At 43.1% G+C, this 22,826-nt stretch overlaps 1 protein-coding gene across 3 annotated transcripts; it reads left to right on the plus strand.

Moving 5' to 3' along the window:
* Window positions 1-280: 280 nt before the first annotated feature.
* Window positions 281-22,136, plus strand: atf7a (activating transcription factor 7a). 3 transcript variants are annotated; one of them, XM_056273263.1, is made up of 12 exons: window positions 281-322; window positions 4,854-4,925; window positions 13,093-13,189; window positions 13,448-13,578; window positions 14,425-14,589; window positions 15,106-15,254; window positions 15,421-15,514; window positions 15,633-15,752; window positions 16,646-16,795; window positions 17,218-17,406; window positions 18,383-18,488; window positions 18,758-22,136. In XM_056273263.1, the coding sequence occupies exons 2-12, from the start codon at window positions 4,878-4,880 to the stop codon at window positions 18,994-18,996; spliced, it is 1,488 nt and encodes a 495-aa protein (XP_056129238.1). In that variant the 5' UTR covers window positions 281-322; window positions 4,854-4,877; the 3' UTR covers window positions 18,997-22,136. The 3 variants fall into 3 exon arrangements, with proteins under 3 accessions (XP_056129238.1, XP_056129239.1, XP_056129240.1); XM_056273264.1 differs by having other exon boundaries at window positions 18,761-22,136; XM_056273265.1 differs by lacking the exons at window positions 281-322; window positions 13,093-13,189; window positions 13,448-13,578 and having other exon boundaries at window positions 4,858-4,925.
* The last annotated feature ends 690 nt before the right edge of the window (window positions 22,137-22,826 follow it).

Raw genomic sequence — 22,826 nt, forward strand, 5'->3', positions numbered from 1 at the left:
CAGACTGACAGCCAATAAATAAAAGTAGAGGCGGTTACCTTAGGTGAAAGCACGATTTAAAAGATGTTATGTGTGGTTACGGTTTTATGTTAAAGAATATATCACTAGATCAAGGAGATTCAGCATATTCTGCAGACTCTAAGACTCCACCATGCTCCACCGTTGACACCGTGAAGTCGGAAATCTTGCTGCTGGCCATCTTAGGTACAGTAGCCACGTTGTGGAAACCTCGCGATGTTTGTACTCGGAGGGGAGTGTCAAATTCCAAGAGAGAGGAGAGGGAGTCAAAGAGAGAGAGAGGGAGAGAGAGAGGGGCGCAAAGGTGAGTTTGTAAACATTTAATTAAGCGGCAGATGCTTGTTTCACGTCAAAGAATAGCAAAGTAGTGTTTATAACAGTAATTTGTAGCATTTTCCCGTTCTTAAGGAATGATGTCCAATTAACTGTCAAAGCTGTTGTGGTAGCTACAGCGTATCATTCGCACTGTTTCGCTCGTACTCAAGTGTCAGCCTGCTAACTACTGGTTAGCTTTGTCAAGTTTTTATAATTTGGTATCGCCAAGTAGAACCGACAAAACGCGGGGAAATCATGTCCGGTATATTCAAATGGACGTTTGTATGTTTCGTTGATGTTGTTCGAGGAAGGAGACATTGACGACGTGTTAATTTTGCACGAATGCTGTTACAGACCTTTCTGTGTGTGTTCTCACGTAGCGGCCTGTTAACGTTAGCTAAATCCGCTAGCTATCAGTGTCATGGATGCAAAAAATGGATTTCGCTTTTGACCAATTAGATTCTACTCGGCGATGTTATTGACACAGTCCGAAGCTGTGCAAGAATTAGATTCGTATGATTGACGTGCCCACAGCCAATTGCTGAAAGGAATAGGCGGTCTTGTACGGGAAAAGGCAGGACTAAGTTTGCCCGTGCGCAATCAGGAGGTAATGGAGGCTGTAAAGACAAACTTTTAAAGACAGCCAACGTTGGCTGGAAGAAACCAGCGTTTACAGGGACGCGAAGTTTTAGTTATAAACGTAGGTTAATTTTGCGCCACTTACCACGTTGAAAAATGTAGACAACCTCGCACATCTGGTCTTTGGTGACATAATACGCCGTGTTGATCATTCGGGTCTGTAAGACTCCCTTTAAAAGTATTAATTTAGGAGTCTCAAATGATAACCATAGTATTGCAATATGAGCTCTTGAACACTCCGCGATCCGCATCCCCATGCTTGTCAACACCTTCACCAGGAATGTAGGTCATGTTTTTGGCAGAGAAGTTGCTCATTCCATCACATACCCCAGACTAGTGATACACCAGAGAAAACGGTAGCCTCTTCTATAAAACAACGTTTCTTCATGTGTTCAAGAAAGTCTAAAATTTGAATTTATAAGCGGTTAACATGTTTCCAAAATGGATTTTGTGCAGTCTGCTGCTTTGTATTAGTGATTTTTATACTCAGAATATATATTGAATGCAGACCTTGTTAGTTAACACCTGGTACATCTAAGTTGATGATTGATTGATTTTGAGTTCAAGTATTATTTGCATTATACAATGGCCATATGATACCCAAATGTGAAAAAGTTGCTTATCTATGAACTAATTGTGTGGGAGTGTTTCCGCTTTCATTTAACGAAACTGCACTTGGACCCATATTGTCAGGCATTGTGTGTTAGCTCTGCTTGGATTTAGCTTTTAGGACTTGCTAGTTATGTAGGCATGGATATAGGATTTCATTTGTTCCATTTACCAAATCTCAGGTTCACTTTACTTACATAAATAACATATTGGCTGTTGCACACTCCCAGCAGCAGCCTAGATCTTTATCACCAACGCTTAGAGCCCACGTCTAACTGTACCTCACCTGTCATCCACTGAAAACCCTTATCCCTCAGTTAACCAATCACTGACAGCCTAATTTTCTTCATCTCCCCCACTCTTTCTCTCACTCTCTCCCTCCCCTTTCCTCTTTTTTGTGGGGTCTCCCCTACCCTCTGGCAATTCAAGCCTCAGATTCCAGAGTCGCGGCTGCAGCGGGAGCTATTAATACAGTTTGTTTAGTCAGTTTCCTAGCAGGCTGCATCAAACACTGGATGGCTGTGGCTGATTATAGCTGGGACTTGTTCCCCTACACCTGCTGAGTAGGAGAAATCCAAGTTAACAGCAGGACTTTGCCGGCAGCTCAATGAGAGGGACTGGAATTGGGGCACTTTGATGGGTTCCATGTCACCTTGGATGAATGAAGGCAAAAATAGATGGACTTGATATCCATGTCTGTAAATGATATCAGTGATGTGCATCAAGATCTTCGGGGCTAGCAGACTGATTTATTGTCTCTCCCATATAGTTGAGATCTGCATGAGGCAGACTGTAGTCATTTTAGAGGGGACCATAAAGCATTGCTCCGTTTGCAGTTCACTTAACTAATTCTCAGGCTTTAGCTTCAGTGCTAGAAACCTGACTGTCAAAGCAGTGCATACAAACGGTAATTTGTTTCCCTGTTTGTTACAAATCACTCTGTGAGATTAAATTGCCTTGCCTCTATACTGAGCATTAGATAGCCAAATAAAGAACATGGGATGTCTGTTTCAATCAGATTAAAATATAGTTAAGAGCTGCTATGAAAACAAATAGTATTTTCCAATCCTGTCATCTGGAATTTATGGATTTCCCACAAAATTGAATTCCTCAATTGCTGCCAGTGTCTGCTAGACTAGTTAATGTCTAGCATGTCTTTCAGCAAGATGTAAACTTTGAAATCTGTTCCCTTTCATGCCAGATGTGTTCATTTCCCCATGCAGTCCACACCCTCGGTATAACGAGGTGGCTCAAGTATCTCGTTTGCAGACACATCTCTGCCCAAATAGACTTGGTGGACTGGAGCCACTCTGTGAGAGCACAGGCCCCGCTGCCTTGCTCCAGAGCCTTGGAGGTCTGCAAGAAATCAAACTGCTTTGCTTCATCGGCCCTTTGATCTGCAAGGGTAGAGTAAGGATTTTTACAGGAAAACAAAAAGCAGGAATGGAGCTGGGTAACACAATGGTTAGGCCTTATTACAAGACTAACAGCATGATAGGCCACCCTGCTCCAGTACTCGGCACAGGGAATCATGTGTTGGCTCACGGCAACTGTCCTCAGCAGAGATGGAAGGGGGAAAGAGGAAAATAGACTGACTTCAACACTGGAAAACATTTAGGCCTTGCCAGCATAATGAATAATCTGTCCCAGTCAATAATGCTAGACTACATCTCTTCTTAATTCATATAAAAGGTACGTCAGAGGTCAACAGATGTGTGGTTAGAAATGCAATGTTACCAAGAGTATCTAGCCAATAATGTAACTCTGCTTGGAAGTTGTCGGTTAACGTTACTTACTTGACAGAGGAACCGGCCTACATTTTAAAACAGGAGTTATATCTCAGTGGCTGCTGTTTATTGGAATGTGTCTCCGTGTATACATAGTCCAGACCTTGATGCATGATGGTAGTGGGAGTACTGTCGTTTTGTTGGTGTGATGGACCAGAGTTGTGTAATAGCTACCAGACGTCACTTTGGGCCGGTTGGGAGTGCTAAAACATTAATGCACCCCCTACCCCCACCCCTCACATTCCCTGATTTAACTTTAATGACCAAGTTATTTTTCTTAACTTCCCAATTTGACTTCACATGGAGTCCTGTTCAGCTGTTGTTCAGAAGGGGTGTGTGTGTGTGTGTGTGTGTGTGTGTGTGTGTGTGTGTGTGTGTGTGTGTGTGTGTGTGTGTGTGTGTGTGGATAAAGGAGAAGGGAGGTGGGGTGCAAGAGTTCTGCTCTTCCATGGAGACAGCTGACAGACAAAGAAACTGTAAGGCTTGCACAGCTTTACTTTATGTCAGGTCAGCTTCAGTCACAACAGGGGGAGAAACTTAACAGTGGCGTGTGCATATTTAGCTCTTGTCAATAGTGTGTACTCGAAAGTGTGGGGGGATAGAATTGGAGACGTTTGGTTTGTAGTTGGGCAGACAGCCTTAAAAATGTAGGATTTGAGGTTTTGAAACAAATTACGAACTTTTCATCCCTCTTATGTATAGCAGTCCCAACTGTTCATGCTTTATATATGGTTAACAACATGTCAGTAATTTTCCATTTTGTAAATATGTTGCATTTAATTTCATGTCATAAAAGTGTTGTTAGAAAGCACCTTTTATATTTTTCATTGGAATGCATCCCAGTAACCATCGGGGAAAGGCTGTTGTTTGCCTCCCTTCCATATATCAGCTCTCTGAAACACAGAGCAAGTGAACATCCAGGGCTCTTGTTTTGCTCGAGTTGCAGAGAGAGGAAGCTGGTGACGACCAGGAGAGCGAGCAGAAATGAAGGATGGTGACAGGGTCACCAGGAGTCCACCTTAGCATTTCATATTTCCAGCATGGACGAGACCTCTAGTAGGCAAAAATGACAGAGTACAGAGGCAGCTGACTCTGAGAGAGACTGCGTGAAGGACACTTGTACAGAAAAGGTGGGGGTTGCTGGAGAGGTGAAGGGAGAGAGTGGTGATGAGAGGGGGAGTAGAAGTGAGAAAGAGAGGGAGATGTCTTTGTGTAAACGGTAGCTATCGTCCTTTCTGTAAGCAGTTCCTTATTGGCCAGCCAGAAGCCCCCTGTGTGAAGGAAGTATCGCCAGGGAAACTTGGTCTTGCTGCCTCTCTGTGAGTGTTTTCCTTTTTGCCAGGGCTATTTTTGAATAGCATTCTGCTTCCTGCTTCGACTAAAGACTAGAGACCACAGCATCCCTGCTTTGTTGCTCTCAGGACTTCCCAATTCACAAATCAAGAAACAGCCACAACAATGTTTTCCTCTTCTCCTCTTCCGCAGTTTCATTGCAAGCTCTTTGCAAAAATGGGGGACGACCGACCTTTTGTATGCAATGCTCCTGGCTGTGGACAGGTAAGCCCCATCCTCCCTTGTCTTGGGTTTCAGGTGTAGATGTGTGTCTGTTGGGTCTGTTGTTGTGTGTACATGTATGTATGGAGGGGTGTTCTGTCTTTATTGTAGTTGGTTAATTGAAATTTACATTGGGGTAATCAGTAACTCCATTCAACTCTTATCTACTCTCATCAGTATCAAAAGAAATGTTAAGCCTTACTTTATGAAAATGCAGTGGATCCTGATAGTGCAGCCCAAGATATATGATGAGTCGTCATATTGGCTACAACGACACCATTGGTCTTTGCCATCTCTTTGAGGGGGAATCTTAATGCCAGCATCGATAAACATTTGGTGGTTTGTACAATGCCGTTCACGACTATTCTACCGGTAGACAGCATTGTAACTAGCACTCTAGCTTGTGAATAAATGCTGTCTCCTTCAGCAGTGACTCACAGGCAGCTCCAATGAGTAATCGAGGCACAGTTATTGTTTCAACCTGTCAATATGGGTTTCTGCCGCCTGCAGACACAGGTTAGAGCCACAGGAGTGACTCAGCTGAGTGCCAATTGCATGCTCACATGCCGGCAACTTGGTATATTGTTGGGGTGCGATCTGTTATAGACGATGAATGAGACTAACAGCAAATGGTGAGACCATGTCTCAAGACTCAGGATTATTCAACACAGGAAATATACTGTCTAATTGAGTGTTCAGTTAGCTGTCAGGCAGTGTGTTGATTTGGGTGTGATATCCTCAGTTAGCATGAATTATGACCTTTTTTTCCTGGGGCTGGAAAGAAGAAAGTGGCACATGTTGTTGGGAAGCGATTGATTCAAACCCAGACCCCTCTCTGATCAAAAGAGGCCTGTGCTGCCTCCACTGCACATGGATTTGAGGTTGGAACAACAGGCATGTAAAGCAGTTCAACATTGCCCTCTACAATGAATATTTGATGACCTGTTTGCTTCCTTTCCCCTTCAAACTTTTTGGACACCTACAGGATCTTGTTCCCGATAGCAGTAACATTTCAACTCTCTCTCGACTTGTTTGTGAAACGTAAATGCGCTGCATATTTTATTTATTTAGGCCATTATTAAATTATCTGGTAGTCAAAAGAAAGGAAATACAATGGACACTTGTCAAGGCAAAGTGATTGTTGATGTTAGTCTTAGCTAAAGTCTATGGTACTCTTACTGGTTTTCTTGAGTTTCAGCCTGTTTGTGTGTAAACATGTTTAGCATCATACTAGCATGCAATGCGGCAAGCTGATTGAGTGTATTCTTGATACAACGGCAATAAACAACATTTTGGTTATATGTAATAAGGTGTGTGTGTGTGTGTGTGTGTGTGTGTGTGTGTGTGTGTGTGTGTGTGTGTGTGTGTGTGTAACTGTTAAAAGAAACACTCAACGGTAGGGAAAGTGCTCAACAAATAAGGAGCAAAATAATCCAGTGAGTCAAGTAAATTCTTTATGAGACAGTACAAGCCTGTTTCATGCCATAAGCAATCATCGGCTGTCAAATATTGTCAAATACATTTATAAAGAATTTACTTGACTCACTGGATTTTACACACACACACACCGAACATTTAAATCACCTGCCTATATTGTGTAGGTCCCCCTCGTGCCGCCAAAACAGCTCTGACCCATCGAGGCATGGACTTCACAAGATCTCTGAAGGTGTCCTCTGGTATCTGGCACCAAGATGTTAGCAGCAGATCCTTTAAATCCTGTAAGGTGTGAGGTGGGGCCTCCATGGTTGGACTTATTTCCCAGCACATCCCACAGATGCTCGATCGGATTGAGATCTGGGGACTTTGGAGGCCAAGGCAACACTTTAAATTCTTTGTCATGTTCCTTAAACCAGTCCTGAACAATTCTGGCAGTGTGGTAGGGCGCATTATCCTGCTGAAAGAGGCCACTGCCATCAGGGAATACTGTTGCCATGAAGGGGTCAGCATGTGCACTGACCGGTCTGCGACTACACAGCCACATACACGGCAAGCTGCAATACACTGTGTTCTGACACCTGTCTATCATAGCCAGCATTAACTTTTTCAGTTATTTGAACTAGAGTAGCTCTTTTGTGGGCTCGGATCAGACTGGCTAGCCATTGCGCCCCATGCATATCAATGAGCCTTGGATGCCCATGACCCTGTCACCAGTTCACAGATTTTCCTTCCTTGGACCAATTTTGGTAGGTACCGTCCACTCCATACCAGGAACACCTCACAAGAACTGCTGTTTTGGAGTTGCTGTGACCCAGTCATCTATCCATCACAATTTGGCCTTTGTCAGTCACTCAGATCCTTACACTTGCCCATTTTTCCTGCTTCCAACACATCGACTTCCAAGAACTGACTGTTGCTGCCTGATACCCCACCCCTTGACAGCTGCCATTGTATTGGGATTATTGTTATTACCTGTCAGCGGTTTTAATGTCTTGGCTGATATGTATATCATATACATAAATCACTGGATTATTTTGCTCCTTATTTGTTGAGCACCGTTCCAACCGTTGAGTGTTACGTTTAACAGAGTTATATACGTATATATTTTATTGTCCTTAATCCCAATGCCCTCCATATCCACAGCAATTTACCATAAAACTTTGTAAACATGCACATTATAGAATGAGCATGAGGTTACCCATTCTTGGCTTTGGTTTTGTTTCTTTTGATCAGTGTAACAACAACATCTACAAGCTCCCCATTCGTTGGTATTTTTCCCACCTACATCATGTGGTTTGCACTTTATGAACTTGTTGCAGTTTGGCTCCTTTTGACAGGCATGAACACTTCATGTGGACTCCATGTGTTTTGTACCAAACTAGTCAAAAAAGTTCACCGAAAAACGGGTGTCTCGGTCTTCTTTTTGATTGTCTAGACCATTTTTTTTGGTGTGAAAGCAATTTCAATAACGTCCAAATTACATCAATGACATAACAAAGGATAACACAATGCATTGTGGCTTTAGAGAGGGAAGGTTTGATTGCCTTACAGATCCTGTTCTGTCACTCTCATACACCCTGCATAAGCCGACAGGCAGATAACGCCTCCCCCAATCACTACCTTGAAGACGACATTCAGTTCAACTTCGTTTAATGATGAGAGGTAGGGTAAAACTGAGAACACAATACAATGAAAGCTGTACATAAAACATGCATCAAACAATATTGGAGTCTGTGTTATTATTTCAAACGTATAATACAGAAATGATAATATGCAAACATATAGAATTAAATCCAATATTAGCTTGTATCCACGTGAGAAACAACAAACGAGAAAAGGCTAACCGAGGTTAGTACTGTAAACGTGGCTAAACAGGGTAAGCATTATTAACATAATAAAACACAGGTTGCGTTATGGCCGACAATTCAAGTTTTAGCTGACTCACGTCTCTACCCAATATAGACAACTACAAGAATTTACCTCCATGCAATAAGATTTAAACTGATGAGCCAAACTAAAAATGTTCGAGCACAAGATTAGATATGGATCTAAATTCAAATTAACCTACCGCAGGGGTGGATCTACAGGGTGGCAAGGGGTGGCAGCTGCCACCTCTGGGACACAGTCTTGCCACCCCTGTTGCCACCCCATTTATAAATCAGATATGTTTTTAAAGTATATTTTATGTACATGCATGGTGAAGATCAATGAGACCTGCACCAAACTCATCTCAAACAGAAGTCGCCGATTTAGAATTCCCCTCCCCCTCACAGGCGCGGATCTACAGGGTGGCAAGGGGTGGCAGCTGCCACCTCTGGGACACAGTCTTGCCACCCCTTTGCCACCCCAGGAAAAAATCTCTAGATCCACCACTGACCTACCGACAATACTCTCAAAAGGGCTGAAATGTAGCAGATGTCGGCATGTACCATGGTCCATGGATTAGTAGAATTGGATACGGCGTCGCCGCTCAGTCTTGTAGCCAATTCTTTCTCCGGTGGTCACTCGCGGTATTGCAGCGAAAAATCCCCAGTGACCCAAAACGCATTTACTCCATAGACCGCCATTGTGAAAGAGACACATGTAAAACTGTTGACAGGACACCTGCACCTATTATCATGGTCAATTGTTACTCTTTGTATTGTATTGTAGCGAATTCGGGGGAAGTCTGTGAGACCGCCTCCACAGCTGGGACGCGAACCAGTGTCTCCCACTCTGCAAGCGTTAACGTTAACCAGTCGTTAACCAGTCGACTAAAAGGTCCGACCCGTTAACCAAGGGCCAACGTGGTCTAGTCAGAAAGGCACGAACTGATGAAGCCTCTTGGATGAGAGGCAAAACGTCTTCACGGATATATACCAAGTCCAGTTTCACTTGATTCAATTCCTTTGGATAACCATGACGAATGAGAACATTCACAGACATACACTACCCCCCCTCCTTCGGGAAGCGCGTCCCCGCGGTTCAGCATATCTGCTCCCTCACGCCTCTGGGCACACGTGCTTCCAATGACCTCACGGTCTCACCATCCTACTTCTGACACCAATGTAGCGAATTGGGGGGAAGTCTAGGAGACCGCCGCCACAGCCGGGACGCGAACCAGTGTCTCCCACCCCGCAAGCGACAACGTTAACCAGTCAACTAAAGGATCCGACCCGTTAACCAAGGGCCAACGTGTCCACGTATCTATGCACGTTACAGTATATGGTTAAGCCATGGGGTTTTAAGCTTTTTAAAAGATTTCAAAAGCCCAGAAAATTCTTTCTTTTTTCTGCATGACGTCACGGCTGTGTACGAGCACTCTACGCGCGTTCGTGTGTCTCGGGAACGAGGACCTTTTTAAACAAACGCAGTTCGCGGATAAACAATCAAAGGTAAAGGTGAATAAATGACACAAAGCTGAGCCTTTCACACATGAAGATATTTTGAGTTTGTGGTTTTGCGTTGCATTTATTGGTCACTTGTTAGACTTTTGAACGTAATTATTTTTTTTTTGGCCGTTTGTTTTAATACATCCATGGTTTCAAGTCCCAAGTAAGTCCCGTAGTAGTCTTATTATTCATGAACGCGCAGCGCCGGATCCTGAACGCGGTTCGCTCGTTCTCATAGCCCAGAGGCATGATGGGAGTAACACTACGCATATTCAGTGGGCCCATGAACCCGGAAGTAAACCGGAAGCCAGTTCTCATAGAATCAACAGGCGCCATTTGTAGATCCGGTATTCAGTTCTATAATACGTCCATGGCATGTACATACTGTAACGTGCATGGATAAGTAGACACGTTGGTCCCTGACTAACGGGTCGGACCCTTTAGTCGACTGGTTAACGTTGTCGCTTGCGGAGTGGGAGACATGGATTCGCGTCCCGGCTGTGGCGACGGTCTCCGAGACTGCCCTCCGAATTCGCTACAATACGATGTTCCACCACGCTAATGCGTCCTCCTCCTACCTGAACCGCACAGCAATCGCAACATTAGAATGACATCATCTGCGGAGCTCAACTATACGAATGTCTCGTTCTCAACTGCTGACAGTACAGATCCAAAATGACAGTGAGCTTTGCTGGCAATTCATAGCCACGTTGTCCTTTTGAGCCCGCTGTTTTTAATACCGTATTGGACGGACTATAAGACGGGTTTTTGGTTTGGTTTTTTTTTCAGGAAATACGTCTGAAAAAGTGGGGTCGTATTATATTAGGGGGTCTAGACTTTTTAAGCGTCATTAACAACAACAGATGGCGGCAAATATCTGTATAACACGTGTTCCCCTCCTGACTGATGCCAGCATGTTTTTGGCTGGACCGGCCATCGGGGCAAGCCCTACAAACGCGAATGTCTCTTAGTGAGTGAGTGATCATTTTGAGACGATTGGGCCGCTGGATCAGATGACCAACGCGACGTCACTGATTGGTCGGCCGACCAACCATGTCGCCGGTAAACACGGAAATTGAAGTTTCTCTATTGGCCATGAATCAGCGCAGGGGTTTGCACATTAACTAACTAGTATGTTAGTGCTCGTGGATACCACTGAAACGCCTCATTGCAAAAAAGTCCAATTCACAAACATCAGCTAATTGCCACACGCAGTTAGAGTGAAAATTATTAGCGTCTTTAGAGAGTTGGTGGTAACAAGCACATTTGTATGGGGTGTCACGCCCAGACTTTCCAGTGATCATGGCAGTAGTGATTGTAGCCAGCTAATTATAATTCATATTGTAGCGAGTTCGGGGGGGGGGGGGGGAGGGTAGTTCGGGAGGCCGTTGCCAAAGCCGGGACGCGAACCCGTGTCTCCCGCTCCGCAAGCGACAACGTTAACCAGTCGACTAAAGGGTTCGACACGTTAGTCAAGGATCAACGTGTCTACTTATCCATGCACGTTACAATATAAAAAACAAATCATGACTAATCAGGGTTTGAAAACTGCTGTCCAGTACAGCCGCTGTTCACGGAATTTATGTTAAAACAGGCGCTTTTTAAACGTAGTAAATGTCACGGTCCAGCCATACACTAGGTTTGAACTTAGTCTTGTTTTTTTCTGTCAGATTTCTCTCAAGACTGTTGACTTCACTTCGATAATTATGCAGTTATTGAAAATTTGATAGGCTACATGGTTGTTTTTTCACTGAGATGGATAGCTTAATTGGTATTAGAAATACCAGTAGAGTACAGTTTATTTTATTTTAATACCATAAGTTTTTCATTTATGTGATTACATTTTATTTAATGTGACAGTTTCATCTAAAAGATATTGAAAAAATTATTTTATTTAAAAAATGTTAAACAACAGCCTACCTTGTTTTATTCAATGTGTTTTTAAATTGTCTTTTTTAAAACAAAAAACAAATTGGGTCTTCAATAAGTGTTTTTCCAAAAATAAATATTGAAAAGGGTGGGGTCATCGTATAGTCAGGGCTGTCTTATATTCGGTTCAATATGGTAAATCTTTTAACTTCTCTTTCTGTCAAACTCTGTCTTCTATAGAAAGAAAGGTAAAAGCAACCAAAACATCTCCCTGTAAACCCATAATGCATTGCACTCATGCCCAAGTTCCTCATTTTCGTTCAGATTTGAACCAAAAGGTGCACTTGGAAGTCAGTGTTGTCAAAGAAAGCAGACCTGATTAAATGTTGTGGTCTCTGGTATATGTGAATCCCCCCTTAGTTGCCCACTGTTTACCATGTGGGAGGGGTAATTCTATCTGACACTTATCTCATTCATAGAGATTAGTGGGAGATAGTTTCCTCCACAGACCCTGCCACTGTATTCAGGGGAAAGAGACAAGTTAGACGTAGAGACGTAGTTGTATTGGTGATGCTCTCTGATGGGGCTAAAAATAAGACCCCCCCCCCAACCACTTGACTGTTTCCACTTCATTCCCTCACGACTGAACTCGCAACTGCAACGCATCGCCCGAAATAGGCTGCAGGGCATGGTAAATAGGCTGATGCCACAGCCACTGTTATTCCTCTTATGCCTCTGACTGATTCACCGCACCACTTCTCCAAAAACGGGTAGACCAGTCTGACATAAGGGTGTGCGGGCACATCAATAAGTCTGATGTGAGCTGTATCAAACCTGCAAATGGTTTCCATTATGAAGGGCTCATAGGAATGAATAACAATTAAACCATTGTAGATTTTTACTTACGTATAGCTCAAAGTATCCACTTGTAAAAATGCATTAACTGTTGGCAAAGAGCTCTGCTGTTAGAAAAAAAAACAACTTTTTATACTCGCAACCTTGCCACTGGTCTAGATGTGTCAGCTCATTTGCCTTGGGGACTTTCCAGAGTCTATGTTTTTCACAATTTTGTCCATTTAGCTCAGCAATTTCAGCAATTTCCTGTGGTAGAATATTTCTTGGAATTTTTTTAGCAATGGAAAATGTTGTTATTTTTCAAACAAATTTACCTTTTTTCTTTGTGCATTTTAACATTTTTGAGGCCATATCTCGCTGTTGTAGTGATCCCCATACAACATCTCTAAGACACAGGATATTGTACACTGGGGATACAGTCTTCTTTGTGGTTGTTGGATAATGGTACAGTATACATGTGTTAGTCTAGATCTGAGAGAGATCAGCCGTCTTTCATTATATGCAATAAGATATCTGGGTTAAGGTGCTATCTGTCTTCAGTTCTCTGGAACAAGAACATTATCACCTGGGGGCCATTTTCCGTATTATTTGCTTCTCTTTCCACTCATCTCTTGCTCTTCTTTGTTCCTTTGCTCCAGAGGTTTACCAATGAGGACCACTTGGCTGTACACAAACACAAGCACGAAATGACACTGAAATTTGGTCCCGCCAGGACTGACTCAGTCATTATCGCAGGTACTAGTTTGGGTTCAGTGATTATGCAGTGTCACTTCTTCATTGTAGTGTCTTTCCCAGCATTTCGCTAAACTGATAACAGTTTAATATTTGCCTGCTTGCATAGATATTGATGCAGTCTTTCAAAAAAAATGTCCAAAATCACGTTTACCACTGATTCAATCTTATGGATTTCCAAATTAAATGCTCATCATTATGAAGTGTTAAAGTGTGACAGAACAATTATTTCTCTTTTTTGTGTGTGTCCCTTTTGGCCAGACCAGACACCTACTCCTACCCGCTTCCTAAAGAACTGTGAGGAGGTTGGTCTGTTCAATGAGCTGGCCAGTTCCTTTGAACAAGAGTTCCGCAAGGCGCAGGAGGATGATGACAAGAGGGCCAAGAACCCAGTGAGAACCAAGGGAGGGGGTCTGATTGATTTGTGTGTGTGTGTGTGTGTGTGTGTGTGTGTGTGGGTGGGTGGGTGTGCGGTGCGTGTTAGTTATTATGTTCCTGGACTGAGGGACCTGTCCTCAAAGACCCTATGAAGTGAAGAATAATTATTTTGAATGGTTAAGTGATATAACTATCCATAAGGTGCACCAGAGCTGATACAGGCCAACAACTTGACAATAATTATGCAATGGAAAGACATTAAAACAGCCAAAAATATTTTTCACCTTCTTCCTGCGATCTCCATGTTAAGGCTGACTTGTCCAAACTACTCTTTAGGGTGAAACATTTTTAATAACATCTCGGTGCTTTACATGGAGCTTGTGTCTAAGGTGATAAGTGAACGGTGTTAAATCCAATTTTTAGCACTGAATAGGAATTTCAATAAAATGCTCAGAGATTCCAATAAATTACCAAGTATGGCTTTAAAATCAGTATAATTACAGCCATAAGTCATCGCAGTTTCTCCGTTTTCTATTACCACCTGTTCAAAAAGTGCATCAGTTTATACCATGAGGCATTTGCCTAAGATAGTCATCAACTCAAGGTGTCCTCTCACTGTAAAACCCCTCTTCTTCTTTCATCTTATTCCCTGTTTCCCAGGGGTTGCCACAGTGGATTTGATAGTTTGATAGTTTCCAGCGGTATCCTGTCACTGTAAAACTGCTTGCCATAATTTCTTTTCATCTCGGGATCTGTAAGACTCCTTTTTTTTCATGCCCAAAGGAGTATGGTTCTTCTCTGCCATTGAAATGTCATCTTGCCTAATTTTTGTCTCTCTTCTGTCTTTCTGCCCTTCCAAGCTTCTGGCTCCCAACTCTACAGCTCTGGACATGAGCCTGCAGACAGCGTCAGATATAAAAGTGAAGAAGGAGGCACCTGTGGAGGTGGACTCCTCCCCCCCAAGCAGCCCTGACTCCATCTCCAGCAATGCAGACAGCTACAGAGATTCCCAGGTGAAAGCCAAGGTAGGAACTCAGGTTCATTTTTTATTGATCGCCAAGTTAGTTTACACACAAGGAATTTGACCTGGTGTGATGCTCTCATGGAAACCACTGGGGACATTACACAACATTCTAAATAAGGATGGCTAAGACTATTTAGAAAAAAAAGTATATACGAAAGAAGTACCCAAGACTATCTGCATATTAGTTAACTGGGTATGAGAGTAAAGTGACTTTGGTGATAACATTTATGATAAGCAATAGCAAAGAAAGAAAGTTGCAGAGTTGTGGAGATGGCTTTAGTAATGTGGAAAAGAAGGTTGGTTACCAATTACGGCTGATGGTATAGGTCAGCATTATTTGTGCAGTATTATACTGTATCTTGGGGAAATAGCTCACTTCATTTTTACATCTCTTCCCATGGTGCTGCCAGAGGTGTGAGCCAACGCTGTAAAGCTAAATTATATATATATTATTTGAAATACTTGTCTGCTGTGCTGTGGATATTTAATATAGCCGACTTCATCTCCTGTCCCTCAGGACATAGCGCCCAGAAGTTCAGCTCCCACCCCTACCATTGTGCGTCCAGGTTCCCTCCCACTCCACCTGGGCTTCGACGCTCTTCAGCCCACCATGCCCTCACCCACTTCTGTCATCACACAAGCACCACCCTCCAATCGAACTCTTGGGTGAGAAGAGTTTATGAGCCTCCTGCTACAATGATATCAACTTTAACTTGTTTCACAGGAGAAAACAGGGGAATTTGCCATGTTGCTGTTTTATGTGATATGAAAAACTAAGTAATTCATGCAAGTTTCATTTAGGTCTGGGTTTCTGTCACATCTATTTGTTTAGTTCGCCAACCAGCCACTACCCCATGATGATGCTTCCAAATGGCCAGGCAGTACCTGTGCTCCCGGGCCCAGTACAGATGCCCTCCGTCATAAATGTAAGGTGGCATACTTGCATTCTAAACATGTAATACTACATTGTAATACCTTGGGAATTAATGGTAGTTTTTAAATATTTGAGTGCGCGTATGTGTGTGTTTGTTGTCTGGTCTCCAGCTGGCCCGCCCCATATGCATGGTGCCCAACATTCCCGGGATCCCTGGTCCTCCTCTGGGAGGCAGCAGCAGTGGTTCCAGCTCCCCTTCTGGCTACAGCATCCACTCTGAAGCCAAGATGGTTAGGATTAGATCAGCTTTCTCTCTGACTCTCTATTTTTGTCACCGTGTTGGTGTTCTTTGTTTCCCTGTTCACCCTCCAGGCTTTTTCTACCCTGGCTCAATTATTTTATCATATGATAGGTTTTCTAATACCGCAGATAGTTGATTTTGTTTATCTAACTCTTTGCACAAAGATCACTCTTATCCCGTGATACATTTGTGTTTAGAAACTAAGTGCAGAATTCTATTTAAGGATTCTATGACAATACTACATTAGGAAAAGCCATAGATTATGTTGTTACGGCATAGCTATTCTATAAAGTTTGAATTGGCTATTATGAAAACCTAGAGCAAGCAACAACAAAAAAAGTGTAAAGTAACATTTGATTTAGTTTATGCATGCATAATTAACACAAGTCAGTGAAGTCAGTGCACACAATGGAGTCAGCAGTGGCATCTACAATAGAATGAGTGATAGCAGGTTCCTATCATTTGATAAACTTCTACTGGAAAAAAAACATTCAGTGAAATAATTATGATCATAGACATAGTATGGGCAAATTTGAAAAGCCGAGTTAGATGTGCTGATACACGAGTCAATAGGCTGTAATTTTGCTCGCTGGAGTTCTAGTGCGACCCACATGCAAGGTGGGCTCTGCCTATGGGGTTACTTTGATGTATAAAGGAACAGTTTTATACTCCAAGCAAATAGACCCTGGCCCCACATCTGCCAGAATTCTACATCATTTTCAGAGAAAGTGAAATGTTTTATTTTTTTCCTTATCCATTTTAGTGTCTAGACTTCACATCCATCCATTTAAGCTGTGGGACAGTTGATGTGTTAGGTTTGGCTGCGTATTTTACTTGTGTGGGTTCATTACTGATGGCTGTCATGCCGTTTCTCTCGTGCAGCGTCTGAAGGCGGCGTTGTCCCAGCAGAGCCCATCAGGACAGAGCATGGGGGGCATGGCCCTGGGCAGCAGCCCCATGGTTCCCCAGAGGGTGGAGCAAAGCCAGCTGCTAGTCCAGCATCCAGACGCACCATCCCCAGCACAACCACAGGTACACTAATATGTCTAAACATGGGACTGATGGGTGACATCTGTAACTGATACAAAAATTCAGAAGATTCATGTATAAGTACAAGATATGTATAGTACCGTATCTAATGTGTCTGCTGATAAAAATTATGTATTCTTGGGTTGCTACTGAACGTGATTCACACAGACCTCTCCATGTCAAACTCGTACAAGCATCAAAGTCCTTAAAATATGTATATAAAAAATGATATAGCAGATAGAAACTGTGTTATCACCATACTTCATTTACAGAAAGTTCATGGTGTACTCATTTGTCTAAGATGACTGTGATGTGCTCTGACAAAAATAATGGTGCAATGACTCAAACTTCCTTCTTTCTCCTTCCCTTCCCTTGTCTGCCTGCCTGCTTCTCTTTATCACCTTTTAAACATGTTTTCCCTATAGGTATCCCCGGCACAGCCCACAGGTGGGCGACGGCGGCGGACAGCGGAGGATGACCCGGATGAGCGGAGGCAGCGCTTTCTGGAGAGGAACCGAGCTGCGGCCTCACGCTGCAGACAGAAACGAAAGTTGTGGGTCAGCTCCCTGGAGAAGAAGGCTGAGGAGCTCAGCACAATGAACGTCTCGCTGTCGGTGAGTGGGTGTATGGTAGGGTTGGGCGATCTTTTCTATTTTCATATTGTCCAACTGTGGCCACTCAAGATCATAGATAGGTGATCCGATTGCCAGGGGACAGCAGGAGTAGGATGGGGTGGGGGGGGAGTTACGTCACAGCATACCAGTGAAATGCCAGCATGGATGACTTAGGCTTAGTGTCAAAGAAAAACGTAACATCTCGTATTTTAAATCTATTTAATAGCAATATCTCCTCTATTCAAACAACCGTTCCCTTTTTAAACGTCTGTGTGTCTGTGCTTGGTGCGACAGTATCACAGCATCATGTGCCGTTTAACGTTATTATCTTTAATATCACAATCCAAATCATATCCATAACTTTAACTACTCTTATAGAGTGCACAGCAAAGTTTTGCTGAGCAGCCATATGGAGAACGCAGATGCGGGGTGTCAGATCCATGGAAAAGAGACAGAAAACTGGTTTGTAAATAAGGATTTAAAATTCACTCGGCACTTGTGCTGTTTAATGGGACTCAGCGGGCAGACATGCCGCTCCACCAGAAGTATCTCTAAATGCACACACAGCAGGGTGTTGATTCCAGAGATTATTTTTATCACATCTTAGTTCTGATAGTAAGTTAGTTAAAATCACCTTAATATTGGTGTAGAAAAAAACAGTCTTCGATCATCCCTTCAATCGTCAATATACGACCTGATCAGGGATCACCAATCAGCAGAAGCCTAGTGTGCGCGGGGGGGGGGGGGGATGGTGGTTGGTGGTAGCTGGAGAGGTGGACTGGCATTAGAGGCTCTCTGTCACTCCTTTGTGTGTTGTATCTTTGCTAGTCTTGTGTAGAAGGCAATGTTAATTGGACAACAAGAATCTTACTAAAGGTCCTTCTATTAATTGTGTGCGACAACATTAGTGAGAATTTCTGTCCATGTTTGTTTTTGATACAGCTGCAATCGATTTCCTACTGTCCTATCCTTTCAGAATGAAGTGTCTCTTTTGCGTAATGAGGTGGCTCATCTGAAGCAGCTGCTGCTAGCCCATAAGGACTGCCCTGTGACCACCTTGCAGAAGAAGACTGCTTACCTAGGTGAGTTTGGAAACTGGTGTCTCCCCTACAGGTCCCTATCTCTCCTGATCATGTAATCTGTTTGGTAACAGATCTCCTAAATGGCATAATGGATAATGTTGTTTGTTTTAGCTACAGTCTAACTGCTAAACAACTAAAATTCATAATTTTTTCAGTTAGAACATTATGAAGCATGTTGTGGTTTCAGATTGAAATAATTTTGCTTTGTCAGCCTAAACAAGTACAGTAACAGTATAATCATATCTGTTATCTCATCCATTTTTATGCAGCAGCAGAGGAGAGTATGAAAGACCCCTCTGAGCCCACGGGCTCGCCTGCCCCAGTGATCCAGCACAGCTCCCTGGCCCACAGCCCCTCAGCAGGGCCAAATGGTCTGAGCTCGCGGGCAGCAGCAGAGGCCATGGCCATGTCTGTGCTGGCTGGGATGGGCCAACAGCAGCAGCAGAGGGCAGAGAGTGGAGCCTCCCATGTCATCATGGCCGCACAGTCCCAGTCTGCTGCCAGATGATGAGCAATGCTACCATGGGCCATACCAAACCACCCAGGGGTAGGAGAGGAGCAAGAAAATCCCACCCCTCACTACTAAAAGTCCAAACCCCCAACCCATTTCCCTCCACCTTCCCTCTGCTCCTCTTCCTTCTGCCCCTCCAGTGGAGCCATCTTGCTGTGGCCTGGCGCTCAGCAGCAGCCTTCTGGGAATGGACTGAGACTATTGAGAGAGCTTCCTGTTCACTCTGCCATAGACTACAGGGGCTGGACTCCAAACTTCCTTTATCTCTCCACCTCCTCTCCTGCCCACCCACCCACCACTCGTCTGTCCTCAACCTCAGTTGAAATGACTCTTCACTGGACTGTAGGACTGCGTGGCCTGCTCTGAGTTTGAACTCCCGTCATGGACAAGTGCCACACACCCGCATGGTTTCAAACACACAGGCAATGTTAAAATGTTGCATAAATATTCTCGATCAAGTAAGGTATCTAACATGGCACACAGGGCTTCACGCTGTTGCAGCAGGGGATTGTGCCTTGCTCGTACCTGTCCTAAACAAACACACATACACGCGCACCCTTGGCTCCAAAGATGTCTGAGATGCAATAGTTGTCCATACCGAAATCACTCAGAAGATCAGGTCTCAGATACTTCCTTAAACCTTAAATAAGTGGTTCTTTCTCAAGATAATCTCAACACGCACCCAAAAACCTTACCTCATTCACATCCCTTTATGATAAGATTTATGAACTGCGTGTGAGTGGCTCTGTTAGTATATATTTATGTACATCAGAACATAGCATTTTGCTTATTCATGATCTAATACACTAATAGCTAGATTATTAGCATGTGACTTTCTATTAGCTTGTTATTTTCTTGACATGCGCAGCTATCCTTGAAATTAACTGGCACATCTCCCAGCTTGGGCCATAGAACCAAAAAAAGATTGTTCAAGACAAACTATTTTCTCACTTCCAGTCTCTGCAGTTATTCACAGTAATCAGCGTCTTTTTACCATATTTTTTTCTGTTGTCGCCTGAAGGGAATTCACTCCTATGCCCCACCCACCCCCATCTCACATGTTCCCTTCAACAGGCAGTTTTAGTGTTGTTGTTTTTTTTAAGTGTATGCCATTTTCAACTGTTATGAAACCATCCTAATGGTTGTGATTCTTTATGTGGCTCCTGGGCTTACTGTAACTGTTATTTTCACTCTTCACTGGATGGTTTGCCATCCTTGCTGCTCATTGGAGTGTGATGATCTCCTTTGTTTCTTAGCTCTTTACCAAACCTAAACTAAGCCATAGTAACAACAAATCAGATCTCTGAATCTCCAAAGACCCTCCCATCCAACCCTGCCAAACCCCTGGTTATTGTTTTGGAGGTAAATAACCTGACTGTTATTCTGTGGTTCAGAGCTCATAGTGACCCAATCTATATCACTGCTCCTTACTTGCACTCACACACACAGTCACACTCTCACACATAATGTATTGTAATTTTGCCTTAAGATCACATTTGTGCCTCTGACACCCCACTCAGAATATACTTGCTTGCATGAAAAACAACAGAGCCTTATGAGAAATGACTGTCTTAATTTGGTTTTCTAACCAAATGAATAGCCATTACAGGGAGGAACACAAGATCTAGAATTTTGTTGATTATGCCTTTCAAAATCAGGGTTCAATCGCCACTCAGTTCCCATCTCAGTGATTTTAATACAAGAATGTGGATAAGATGCATGTATGTCATCTAGTGGAGAGACATAGCAATGACATCATTTCTGGGAAGCTGCCTTGAGGGAATAATACTTTTTAAAAAATCTTGTGGCTGTCTCAGAAAAGTTTTATTTTTTCCAGGGATCCCAATTTCAGTGAGTTATTAGTCATTTTTGGAGAAAACCTTTAACGGTGGATTTTATTTCTTGCTCTGTCAGTTCTCTGCCCCATCATTAATGAAAATTATGTTTGTTTTTTTTGTTTGTTTTTTGCAGTGTTTGCAAAGTTAACAGTCTATGAAACATGAGGGGCATGACTTAATGCACTAAAATACTGCAAGTTCATTGTTGATGTATTCATTTTTCATTTTCTGCCAATTCGCTATACCTTCTCTTGATACAAGGTCCCTTTCTCGCCAGATAATTGCTCTATGTCTATCATGTATCTGTACTGTATACATGAATGGGAATTCACTCAGTATCTCCTTAACGCCTCTCACACTTGACTGAACCTCCTGTTCAGTCTCAATGTTGACCCTGGCATTGTGTCATATTTTCGAGCTAGCACTATATTTTGCTGGCTTTCCCTTTATAGGTGATTGTTTGTATGAAATGAAAATGCAAACTGTATTCAGCTTTCCTGTTAGTATTTGTCATTGGCACTTTTTTCATTCATTTCTTTCTTTTGTTGTGTGCCATTCTCGGCACTATACAGTTTCTGTCATATCTCTTATTGTACTGCTATAGAAATTAATTTGTTTAATGCATTGATTTCTTTTTCAACAAATATTGCTATTCTGTATTTTCAAAAAAAGACTGATTTTTATCCCCTTTGTTTTTATCCTCTGAGATGAATGCCTCTTGACTGTCCTTGTGTAAGTTCTCTAAGTTATTTTTTTTTGTAATTGGACAAACAATCATAACAGTCTGTTATATGAATGCAAACTAGAATTGTGAAAAGAACAATTTATTTGAGAATGCAGCAAAGTGAATGTTGCTGATAGTATTTGTAATGGTTTATCCACACTCCCTTTGTTGGACTGATTTCAGAAATTGTCCTTGTACTGTACATATCTGTACTATATGAATATATTTACTTTTCCATGCATGTCCAAGTGGAATACTATGAACACTTAAAGTGCTGCCGTTTTAATTAAAGAAACTACATTTTAATGGTCATCAACAGCTAGTTTAAATGATTTGTCCTGATAACTTGGGCCCAGTTTAACCAGTATGGTAAATGCTCAGCGCATCTTCTGTGGGTTTCTTCCCAGGCCTGTCGGTGTACAGTGGCTGTCTGTGTGCACTTTGCGTGTTCTCCCTGTGCTCAGGTGGGTTACCTCTCGACTAAGGGCCTTCTTGTGTGGAGTTTGCATGTTATCCGTGTGCTCAGGTGGGTTTACCTCTCGACTAGGGTATCCAAAGGAGTTGAATCAAGTGCAACTGGACTTGGTATATATCCGTGAAGACGTTTCGCCTCTCATCCAAGAGGCTTCCTCAGTTCGTGCCTTTCTGACTAGACCAAGCTAGTCTGACTGGCACGAAAGGCACGAACTGAGGAAGCCTCTTGGATGAGAGGTGAAACGTCTTCACGGATATATACCAAGTCCAGTTGCACTTGATTCAACTCCTTTGGATAACCATGACCTGGATGAATGAGAACATTCACAGACATCTCGACTAGGGGCCTTTGTGTGTGGAGTTTACATGTTATTCGTGTCCGTGTGCTCAGGTGGGCTTTCCTCTCGACTAGGGGCCTTTATGTATGGAGTTTGCATGTTCTCCCCATACTCACATGGGGTTTCCGCCAACATGAAAAACCCAATAAAATCATGCAGAAAGCTCTCCTGTCCTATCCCTGACCTTGCCATGGATGTCCACCTGGAACTGGTCCCTGGGCGCCGAAGGAAAGCATTGGCCACTGCTCCTGCCTGCCCCTGGGAAGGAAGGACAACAGGACGGGGAAAAAATGCAGAAGGAACATTTCTTCAGCAACCACTCCCTGCATGCGTGTGTGTGTGTCCAGTGTGTAGGTGTAAAACGAATGAAGTCTTTTGAAACCAGTCTGGTTTGCTCCCCGGTCGCCGATAAAGGGTGTACCTCTCCCGCTCTGACGCAAGAGGACGCGAAAT

The sequence above is a fragment of the Lampris incognitus genome, chromosome 2 (assembly GCF_029633865.1).
Source record: "Lampris incognitus isolate fLamInc1 chromosome 2, fLamInc1.hap2, whole genome shotgun sequence".
NCBI classification, from domain to species: domain Eukaryota; kingdom Metazoa; phylum Chordata; class Actinopteri; order Lampriformes; family Lampridae; genus Lampris; species Lampris incognitus.